Source organism: Rhinopithecus bieti, unplaced genomic scaffold, assembly GCF_001698545.2.
Source record: "Rhinopithecus bieti isolate Rb0 unplaced genomic scaffold, ASM169854v2 scaffold_14002, whole genome shotgun sequence".
NCBI classification, from domain to species: Eukaryota; Metazoa; Chordata; class Mammalia; order Primates; family Cercopithecidae; genus Rhinopithecus; species Rhinopithecus bieti.
The window spans coordinates 320,374-332,526 of NW_016807873.1; the positions used below are offsets into that span (position 1 = coordinate 320,374).

The following is a 12,153-nucleotide window of genomic DNA, read 5'->3' on the forward strand; positions in this document are numbered from 1 at the left end:
AACCTATTGGTACCACAAATAAAAATACAACTCTTAAATAAATTCAAAATTGTATTTTGCTGAATTTTGGTCAACTGATTGCTAACACTTAGACAGTGTGCTACAAAATGTTGACAACAGTGATTAATATGTTCTGCTATAGCCAAGACATTTTATGTTTACATTACTAATGTTGGAACCCCGAAGGAATCCTTATAAATTAAAAAATAATTTACAGTGTTTTAAGTTCTATTTGTTACATCATTGTTAAAGTAACTTTGAGTTTTGGCAAAATATTAGCATAGGTCATTACAAGAAGGCTATGTCAGACAGGGAACTAAAAGTAATTGCAAATACACATTTTATTCTATATAAAAGAAAATATGTTCCTACTATGTTCTATGAAGGTGGCATCTGAACCTGTTCCCCTGCCTGGCTTCCTTCTGCTTGAGTCCTTCCTATATTTCCTTTGGCTTCCCCATTGGGAGGAGTTGTTAATCTCACAATGCAGTGTCCTTGTGGGGCCACATTTTATACTACACAGGGTCCACCCTCAGAGCAAGATCCATCTCCACCCTTTCCCTTTCATCTTCCTACTTCAGACATTGGCTGGGTCTGGTCCAGCAAGGCAGGCTGCTTTTCTCTTTCTCCAAATTTGCCTGGCTGTGTGGGTCCTTATGTTAGTTGTCTGACAGCTTAGGCTGTCCTTTCTCTGAATAGTACCCTGAATATCACGCAAATAGGCCTACTCCAAAATGTATAGGAAGTATATGATGCTGGATAACATGGCAACACTAAACTGCATGATGCATGTCAGAGTTTTAAATACCTGCTGTTTGTTACTGTTCTAGTGAAGTTACCAAAATGTTATGTTTTCTAAAGTCTGTAGGGTGTACAACGCCCTCAGGAAATCTTAAACAAAAGGATCAAATCACAGGGGCAGAATTTGGTGATAGCACAAACCTGACACCAATATCATGATAATACCAAAGCTTTAGCTGCAACTCTTAATTATATTTATTCCCGATCACAATGTTAATGCCATATTAATTACCAGTGAAAACATTCTCTGTATTATTTTAGCATCTTCCATATATATTTTGATTTTGAATTAATATCTGAGATAATTAGTGCTTTCCCAACAGCTAAGTTTATAGGCAGGAAGTTTCTACAATTGGATTCTTTACAAACTTTAACAGCCTCTTTCAGCAGTTTTCACAACATTAAGACATTGTATCTTACCTTTTGTGGAATCTTGGCAAGGGCTGATGCAACTACGTTGGCCCTTTCTTCTGACATGTTACTGACCATCGACCCCAGAGAAAATACCACAATACCATTTTCTCCAGAGCTCTGGACAAACTCTTCCATTTCCTGTGAAAAAAAGAATGTGTTCTATCATAATAGATTATCAGCACAGCAAGCACTGTGAAAAAATTAGCATAAAACTAAAAGAGAAAATCAACTATTATCAGGAATTATTGGAGTAAAGGATGATTTTGACTGACTCGATTACTCAGTTTTTTTGCAAGATGTATAATATTAGATAGGATGCTTCTGTTAAGGGTATTTGTATAAATATGTGTGTATGTGTGTATGTGTGTGTGTGTGTGTGTGTGTGTGTGTGTGTGTGTGTGTAAGAGAGAAATGAAATAGAGCTATTACATAGTATTTGGGGAGATACCCAAACTCTTCATTTATAATATTATAAGTACTAATGTAGGCGCTTTAAAGTGGCACCACTTGGCTATAATGGTATATTGTTGTTCTGCTAAATCACATATGTTTATTTTAGGCAGGTTTTCTACAGAATTATTTTAGTTGGAAGTCATTAGTGGTTGACTTCCCTGACTGAGCACTGAGGAAAAGTTACTCACAGCTGGGATTATGTAAATCTACATTTATCTTACTATAATCCTTTACACGTCACTTAAAGTTTGTCAGAGTTTTCCAGTCTTTTTTCAAAAAAGAAAAAATAGTAACTGTAAAAGTGGTGGTTAAGAATCACTGACATTCTGGAGTCTGCTATTGTGGTTTGGAATTTCTATGAATTAATTCTAAGAGTCTCATTTATAATACAGAATTGTACAGTATATAGTTAGATAGTTGAATGATCATATTTTCATGTTATTGTTTAGCTGGAACACCTATTGCCCCGAAATCACACTGTTAAATTGATGTGCTATTTATAACTGCATGTGAGGAACTCTCATCATGTCTTTGCTGTGTTTCAGAGGCAGCAGCACTTGCACCAGAATGGGAGAGACTGCCAGGCCTTTCTGCAGAGGAGATTTGGTCACCTTCTTGAGTAGCTCACTCACACATACAAATCTTGGTGAAAACGTACTTGGCTGGAATTTATTGAGAATCATTCTGACTTGTGTTCCCCAATTATGCCAATTTTAAAGTTAAATAATTTCAGATGTAATCATTGGGGTAAAACTTTCTCTTAAGTGTTCTTTACAAAACGAAGAAAAAAAATCCAAATGTTTATTTGCAGACCACATATGGCTAAGTATTTTTTAAAATATGACTTTCAATGTTAAGACATTAGTGTTAATGATGTCAGAGTCACTGTAGTACTGTTCCAGATAATACATGGGATATCCAGGTATTGTGTGTGATTGCAGTTACCTGTAGCCACATTTGATGTAACTTATGTTCAGTGTTTTGTCTCAGTGGCTTGATGCTCAGAGCTTTCTTCATCCACCCAGTGTTAAAGTAATATAACCACTGTTTACAGATTCATTATTGATGTGGACTGATTGTTTCTCATTCTGTGACAACTTAAAAAAAATACACAATTTATGTAAGGAATTTTATAAAAGTATTAAAAGTTCTAAAAGGAAAATAAGCTTTTTTATAAAATTTCTGTCTAGAAATGTTATCAAGGTAAATATGTATGTTTTCATCATGGCTTTTGTTCTATTTTCATAGCTCAATGTAAACTTATGACATTTACTTCGACAATTTTGTTCTTATTGTATGTGCTTTTCTCCTACAAAAAAGTGTCATCTTGTAATATTTATAATTTTCTGCCTCGCTTTACTTGTATTAAAGCTGACTGTAACTGAATATTGTATTGATAAAATTATTATAATGCTACAGTATGCATCTAATGTAAGTTTTAATTATTCCTTCATTTAAGATGTTTGATTACTTCCAATGTATATTTTATGAATATTTTCCATAAATATTAAATATGTATATCTTGATTTTTTCTCTGTATGATTTCATGTAAATATCTTATAAAACCAATGGCTATATGCATTTTAACACTTGATACATTTGTCAATTGTCCTTTTCTATTAAAATATACATAAATTATCTGAGAATCTAATATTTAATTGAATAGAAAGCACCTTGGCTTTACAATTATTTTACATAATAAACAATTAGAAAATGGGTTTCACAACCATTGACTTGCAGTCAAAGCTTTCTTCAAGTTAATAACAACAGCTAGTATAAGTAATTAACAACAGCTAGTATTAGTAATTATCACTGTTGTACTACTAGTCATCCTTTTCTTATCCTGCTACACCTCCTACTTTCTTGCTCCTCCTACTGGCACTATCGGTTTCCTTTAATGTGAGTGGGGAAATCTTTCAAGAGTAGGATAGGGTGGCACAGAATTTCCAATAGTCTCACCTCAGCTTTTGTCTCTTTAGAAAATTACCAATATGAAGCCCATACAATTTGAATTCAACATAGATATTAAATTTTAACTATGGAATAAAATATCAGTATCATGTTGCGGCTAATAAGGAGGCAGACAAAATGATCTCTTATGAGATTACATAATAATGTAATAAAGAATGCTTACTTTCTACCTATTTCTTAGAACTGTGATATCAATTTAAAGTATATGAGGTTCTTCTGTTTCTTCATAAAGATTATAATGTTATGTGATGACATAATTCTTTTGTTATTGTAAACTAAGGGCACTATTCAGATACAAGTGGTAGAAATTATTGGGTATTTATTATACATGCATTGTTCAATTTTCTGTGCTTCTCTATCAGGCAGCTATGATGTTAAGACACAAGTTACCCCGGGAAGCTTTACTGAGTTACTTGTTTTAAGGCAGAAAACACCTGCTCTAATAGGGTATGTTTATGCTAAGATGTAAACCTCTGGAATCTCAATGCGGAATGATGTAAATGTTTGAATAAAATTAAGTGAACACATGGTCTTGCTTCAAATATTATTCGAATAACACAATTATATTGTTAAGGAATTATTTTCTTGTAAGTTAGAATACTGGTGAAGATTCTTATCACTTATGGTAGAATTTTACAATTTCAGCTCTCTCGTCTTACTGTCAGAACTGACATGTCTTCTTTTAATCAAGTCCACAAGGTAACTGTCATATAGAAGACAGGTAGGACTTTGTTAGAGAATGCAATCTTGAAGCACTGAATAATTAGTTTATATTAAATGAGGAATGATATCTCAAGTGACTTACACATGTTAAGTAATTAGTAGTAATCGTAATAACAATAGCCATAATTGCAAAATTAATAACATTTCTGAATCACTAACTATATGCCAGAGACATTTAAAGTGGTTTATTTGTATTAACTTTTTTCCACACAACACAATATGAAGTTATTAGTATTACTGCAAAAGCAGGCATAATTATTTCCATCCACTTTCTAGTCCACTTTTCCATCATCTGCTGCCTGAATTCATATACGATTTTCTACTCGGAACTTTCCAGTCTGGACCTTCTGCAATTCAATCTATTGAACATCTCGGAATTTTCTTTAGATATAGTTTTATCACATATTTTCCTTTCTTAACTCTTTTAGTAGTTCTTAAATGTGCTTAATAAATATTTCAACTTCTAAGGAGTATCTGGCTCTTTCTTGCCTGTCAGCATCATCTGGTTCTTACTCAGTATCTCCCTTGCAAACTAAACTTTGAGTCTAGAGAACTGTCCTGAACACTTTACCTGCTTTTATTTCTGTGTTTTTTTTTCCTCTCCCTCATTATTGCACCTATTCCTGCATATTGTTCAACTCTCATCTAAATTATTAATATCGGTGGCTCCAGGATACTCTCTATTATCTACACTGGATACTTCCTTAGCATTGGTTTTTTTCCTGGAGATAATAGTTTTATGCAGTTTTATTGCTTGCATATATTCTGTCTTTCAAAGTAGAATGCAATTTGTGTTGGGACAGAAACTGTGTACAACACACTTGCCTGTGGTGTGTGCTAATCTCTTTATAAATATTCTTTGAATGAATGGCCAGTATCTTCTTATATGTTGCATAATCAAAGCTTAAATTTAACAACTCTATTTTCAAGTCTCCTTAGTATGCCTCTTTATCTGTAATAATGATGAAATTCACAAACTTTTGATGGTATCAACATGTATGTGAGTTTTAATTGGTATGTGTTTTACATTCCCACTACCCATCTTTCTTCCAGTGTAAGTCAAACACTCCGAATGAATACAGAACCACTCACTCTGAAAATTCAAAGCAGACAAACAAATAGCAATAGTTTACCTTAGGTAGGGGTTTGGCAGGTTTGCAGTGGAGTCCTCCAACGAACTCAACATTTGGTAAGAGTGGGTGAGGAAATTGAAAATCCCAGTAGTTTCGAATAAGCCATATTTCAGCTTTTGCCATTGTCTCGAATACTGTAGTGGGTCTTCCTGACGGGAAAAAAAGAAAAGAAAAGGTAGATGACACAATATAATTAGGTAATTTTCTGAAAGAAGTTAGAATAATGTAGGCAAAAATGTAGGTGAAGTGTTTGTGCTTTGTAATATATATACATACATTCATATATGGGCATAATTTAATTTTTATATATTATATATTTTGCCCATGTGTATTTACAAGAAAGACAAAGTGGTGAGAGAATCATGAGGGAAAACTACATCCCTTATGCCACATCAGTATATTCACAACCATAAACAAACCATGGAGAATTAATCTCCATTTCTTTATTTTTTAAAGCTTCATAATAGCAGAAATATGCCACTTTTAGGGCTACATTATCAATGAATTCTACTGTACCATGAAAATAATTTTCTAAGAAATAGTCTAATTTCCATAATTCATTAATCTAGTCCTTTTATCTTTGGATCTTCCAGTGAACTTTTGATTATTTTGAAATTACAGCTGAAATACTTGTACCTACTACTGCTTTTGATTCATACTAAGATCTTAATAATATTAGTTTGTAAGTAAATATATTTGCAAATTGCAGCTAGAAAATTTTGAGAAATTATTAAAACAGAAATTTGTGTTCAACCTTAATTTGGCTCATATTTTAAATAAGCATGCATAGTTTCAAAAATAGTATACACTTATATCTTAATGTTCACACTTCGATAAGATGGTTGGCCTTAAAATAAATGGTTTTCATCCTAAAGTGAAGGGGAATAGAAATATTGGAAACTTCAAATTATATGTATTGGTTTTTGATTCTGAAATTGAGACATCATTTCTCTCAACTGTGGAGGAAACCTCCTGGTAACACGGGTACATGTTGCAATTACTAAATAAGGAGACTGAGGTATACAAGAAAAAAACAATTTTGCAATGTTAAATAGATAATTCTAGAAAAATGTATAACTACTCAATCTACCAGTACGCATTCAGCAAGATGTTTCTTGATGAGTCTGACATTTTTAGATAAAAAAGTAAAATGAAACAGAAGTGTGATTGCTTAAAAAAATGTAAGGTGCACTAATTTACAGATTTATGACTTCCTGGAGTGTTCTGTACGGTTGATGGTCACAGGGTTTTAACTGATCCTATGATTTACCTTTTCTGTAGTGTTTGTGAGTTTGATAATCTTTTCTTTCATTTGACAAATTTACTTACAAAACCCCACTGCCCTGACTTTATGGCTTTATACAAGCTCAGCTTCAAAGTTACAAGAAAGTGAGATCTCCACGCCACCAATTGAAAAAATTACTTACCTAGAACTTCACTGTAAAACTGATCCCAGTTCTTTACATCCCATGCTTGGAACCAAAAGTCAAAATAAACCATATACATCATATTTTGTACTCTCTCCATGAAAGTCATTTGATCTCTTAATTCTGACATAGAAACAGGTACATAGGAAGGAGGAAAGAGAAATCCTCCACCATGCTTTTCAATTGCGTAGCCAGGAGAGGAACGGAGGCTGTACACAAAGGGTATTTTAAGTAGCTCAGCCAGCAGCTCACCACAGGGGGAAACAGGATCTGCAAGAACAACATCAAATCTTGACTCCTGTAGTTTCTTCAAAAGTTTCTTATTTGAAACCACATCTTTACAGAATTTTCTAATCATGTCAGTATATGTCCACATGATTTCTTGTACTTGTAAAAAATGTGGCCAAAATGTGTCTTTTGGACCGTCTAACCATCTCTTAACCAGTTGCGTGACGTCATTCTCAAACTCAGTTTCAGTTAAAGATGTAGGACAAATTTCAAATTTAAGAGCAGATGGGTTGTTAGGATCAGGAAGAATGGAAGTTGAATATGCCAATACAGTCACCTCATGACCTCTCTGGACAAGCTCATCCAGGATTGTCTTTATATTCATCCAATGGCTGAATTCTGTGGGCCACACCAGCACCTTTCCACAACTCCCAGAGCTCAAGTAACAGCTCAGCTGTATCAGCAGAAGAGCTGAAGTCCATTTCATAGACATCCTGATGCAATACAATACTTGTTTTCCAGTTACTGCTCCTTTGTGTCATTTCTCATGGTGACATCCAAGTATAAATCACTCAAGAAGTTAAAATGTAACTTTTACACTTCAAAGTAAATACATTAATTTAACAGTCTGAGCATGTGGATAACAAGGAGACAAATAAAAGGTAGAAGACCTGTTTATACAAGTGGGTTTATTTTCCTTTTCATATTTTAAGTGCTAAAATTCAGCTAATATCAGTGATCTCGGAGAGACACATCACCTGATTCATGTAATATATTTTAGAAGAGTGTCCGTAAGAGTAGCAGTGAAAGGCTCACATTCCTGCAGTGTCTTTGACACAGAACTAAAGATAAAATAGCTAAACATGGTTCAAAAACTTCTGTAAATTTGTTGAAATATAATTCAGATACCAAATTATCAACTAATGTGCAAAATCTAATGTTTCATAGTATATTCACAGACTTGTGCATCTACCATAACAGTCAGTTTTAGAAAACTCTTATCTTCTAAAACTAAAACCTATACTCTTTATCCTTTTACTCCCTACTCCTACTTTCTGCATTTGTCCTAACTTGGGCAAATGCTAATTGAATTTCTATCACTATAGATTTGTCTATCTGGACATTTTTTAATACACGGAATCATACAATATCTTTTATGAATGGCTTATTTTACTTAGCATAATATTTTAAAGGTTCATTTATGATAGAACACTTATATGTTGATTCTTATTACCATCATGTATGATTTAGAGAGTTTCAAGACGAAACTATCCCTATAGAATTTGTTGAATTAATCAAGAATAAAGGAAGGGGAAGATATAAATGTAAACCAGGCCTGCAGTACATTTAGCAGACAGCTTTCGGTTAGTTTGCTCTCTGACTCACTTCCTCATAGTTTTTTTGGTTATTGTCTTATAATTATGCAGACACTGTTACAAGATTGTAGTTCATCTTAACTGTTCTATAGATAATAACTCAAACATTTTGAAATGTTGTTTTCTCACCTCCAGGTCCACCATTCTGATGAAACTACTGACTCAGCTGGTCTGAAGGACCTCACTGATGCCAGCTGATCTCAAGCAGTTGACTCACCAAAGAATGCAGTTTCTAATTCCTGATGATTTTATCTCCATTATCCTGACTAATCTGTGACCTCAATTTTTCAGTCCATCACTCTCCATTTTCCCCTTAAAAAATCCAGCCCAAAACTCCTTGGGGAGGTAAGTTTCAGAGTCTCCACCTATCTCCCTGCTCAGTGCCCTGCAATTATTAAACTCTTTATTTACTGCAAAACATAACGTCTCATTGTAATTGGTCTAATATTGCAAAGTGGGCATATGAAACTGTGGGCCCTATAACAAGGAATCCAGTGGAGGAAATAATGGCAAATATGGTGGAAATAGAAAGATAACTCAAATGAGAAGTGAAATTCAAAGATGTAACTACATTGCTGCAATCTCGTGATAAAACAAACACATGAGGGGTTGCTTCTTATGGAAGAGCAAGAAAGTTGTTTCTTGAGATGGAATCTACTCCTGGTGAAGAATATGTAAACATTGTTGAAATGATAACAATGAATTTTAAATATGACTTAAACTTAGTTAATAAAGCAGCATTACACTTTCAGATGTCTGATTCCAAATTTGAAAGAAGAACCACTATGGGAAAATTGCTATCAAACAACAATGCATGTTAAACAGAAATATTTTGTGAAAAAGAAGGGTTAGTGGATGTGGCACCTGCTGTTGTTTTCTTACTTTTAAGAAAGTGCCACAGCCATGCCAACTACTAGCAGCTACTACTCTGATGAGTTAGCAGCCATCAACATTGATGCAAGACTCTCCACCAGCAACAAATTTACAACTCACTGTAGGCTCAGATGAGTGTTACCACCTTTTAGCAATGAAGTGTTTTTAATTAAGGCGTGTACATTTTTTGGATTTAATACTACTGCAGAATTAATGGACTGCAGCATTGTGTAAACATAACTTTTCTGTGCCGGAGAAACCAAAGCAAATGGTGCGACTCACTTTATTGCATGTTTTGCTTTATTGTAGTAGTCTGGAACAAAATCTGCAACATCTCAAAAGTATTTCTTGTATTAGCAAAATCACCTAATATGAGATACACTCTTGAAAATTATTACAAGCGGGGGAGTGGCCAAGATGGCCAAGTAGAAGCAGTTAATATGCATTTCTTCTAGAGAAACAGATGGAGCAAGTAAATACAGCATCTTCAGCTGAAATATCCAGGTACTTGCACTGGGACTAATCAAGGAAGCAACTGATCCACAAAGAATGGAGAATAATAAGGCAGCTGTGAATCCATCTAATCCTGGGCTTTTTTTTTTTTTTTTTTTTTTGGTTGGTTGGTTGGTAGAGTATTTATTACTGCCTCCATTTCAGAATTGATATTGTTCTCATCTTATTCTCGGTTCATCCTTGGGAGGGTGTATGTGTAAAGGAATTTATCCACTTCTAGATTTTCTAGTTTATTTGCATCGAGGTGTTTATAGTATTCTCTGATGGTGGTTTGTATTTCTATGGAGTCAGTGGTGACATCTCCTTTATCATTTTTTAATGTGTCTATTTGATTCTTCTCTTTTCCTCTTTGTTAGTCTAGACAGCTGTCTATTTTACTTTATTTTTTCAAGAAATAGCTCCTGAATTTGTTGTTTTTTTTGAATAATTTTTCATGTCTGTATCTCCTTCAGCACCACTCTGATCTTGGTTATTTCTTGTCTTCTGCTAGCTTTGGAGTTTGTTTGCACTTGGTTCTCCAGATCATTTCGTTGTGATGTTTGCATGAAATTGAGGACTTTCAAGCTCTATGATGTGAGGATTTAGTCCTCTAAATTTCCCTCTTGGCAATGCTTTAGCTGCATCCCAGAGATTCTGTTACCTTGTATTTTTGTTCTCATTAGTTTGAAAGAACTTCTTGATTTCTGCCTTAATTTCATTACTTACCCAGGAGTTATTCAAGAGCAGGTTGTTCAACTTCCCTGTAGTTGTGGGGTTTTAAGTGAGATTCTTAATCTTGAGTTCTGATTTGATTGTGCTGTGGTCTCAGACACTGCTTATTATGAGTTCAGTTCTTTTGCATTTTCTGAGGAGTGTTTTACTTCCAATTCTGTGATTGATTTTAGAGTAACTGCCACGTGGTGCCAAGAATAATGTATATTCTATTGTTTCTGGGTGGGGAATTACGCAGATATCTGTCAAATCTACTTGATCGAGATCTGAGTTCAAATCCTGAACATTGTTGTTAATTTTCTATTTTGATGATCTGTGTAATATTGACAGTGGGGTGTTAAAATCTCCCAATATTATTGTGTGGGAGTCTTATGTCTCGTTGTATGCCTCTAAGAACTTGCCTCATGAGTCTGGGTGCTTCTGTATTGGGTGCATATATATTTAGGACAGTTAGCTCTTCCCGTTGAATTGAACCCTTTACCATTATATAATGGCCTTCTTTATCTTTCTTTTTCTTTTTAGTTTAAAGTCTGTTTTGTCAGAAACTAGGATAGCAAGACATGCTTTTTTCTGCTATTTGCTTCGTAGCTTTTCCTCCATCTATTTATTTTGAGCCTATGTGTGTCTTTGCACATGAGATGGATCTCTTGCATACAGCGTGCTGATGGGCCCTGACTCTTTATCCAGCTTGCCATTCTATGTTTTTTAATTGTGGTATTTAACCCATTTACACTTAAGGTTAATATTGTTATAATCCCATTACTGAGTATATACCCAAAGAATATAAATTATTGTATTTTAAAGATACATGCACACATATGTTCATTGTTGCACTATTCACAATAGCAAAGACATAGAATCAACCCAAATACCCACCAGTGATAGACTGGATAAAGGAAACGTGGTACATATACACTGTGGAATACTTTGAAGACATAAACAGGAATGAGATCATGCCCTTTGAAGGGACATGGGTGCTGAAGTTACCCTCAGCAAACTAACTCAGAAACAGAAAACCAAATAGCATATGTTTTCACTTGTAAGTGGGAACTGAACGATGAGAACACATGGACACATGGAGGGGAACAACACACAGTGGGGCCTGTTGGGGTAGGGAAGAGAGGGCATCAGGATAAACAGTTGATGCATTCTGGGCTTAATAACTCAGTGATGGATTGATAGTTGCAGCAAACTACCATGGCACATATTTACCTATGTAACGAACCTGCACATCCTGACATGTATCCTGGAACTTCAAATAAAACAAATATAATGCACAAAAACAAAAAAAAAACTCTTAATAAATGATATCTGAAGAAAGAAGAAAGAAAGAAAGAAAGAAAGAAAGGAAGGAAGAAAGAAAGAAAGAAAGAAAGAAAGAAAGAAAGAAAGAAAGAAAGAAAGAAAGAAAGAGAAAGAAAGAAAGAAAAAAGAAAGAGGAAAGAAGAAAGGAAGGAAAGAAGGAAGGAAGGAAAGAAGGAAGGAAGGAAGGAAGGAAGGAAGGAAGGAAGGAAGGAAGGAAGGAAGGGA

At 34.4% G+C, this 12,153-nt stretch overlaps 1 protein-coding gene across 1 annotated transcript in view; it reads right to left on the minus strand.

Moving 5' to 3' along the window:
* LOC108536929 (UDP-glucuronosyltransferase 2B19-like) overlaps positions 1–7,684 on the minus strand; it is a 13,371-nt gene extending 5,687 nt beyond the window's left edge. Inside the window, exons 1-3 of the mRNA XM_017884026.1 lie at positions 6,923–7,684; positions 5,496–5,644; positions 1,210–1,353 (exon numbers count right to left, since the gene is read on the minus strand). Of these exons, the coding sequence (XP_017739515.1) occupies positions 1,210–1,353; positions 5,496–5,644; positions 6,923–7,643 (1,014 nt within the window). The 5' untranslated portion in view covers positions 7,644–7,684. The remainder of the gene's footprint in view (positions 1–1,209; positions 1,354–5,495; positions 5,645–6,922) is intronic.
* Between the last annotated feature and the right edge of the window lie 4,469 nt (positions 7,685–12,153).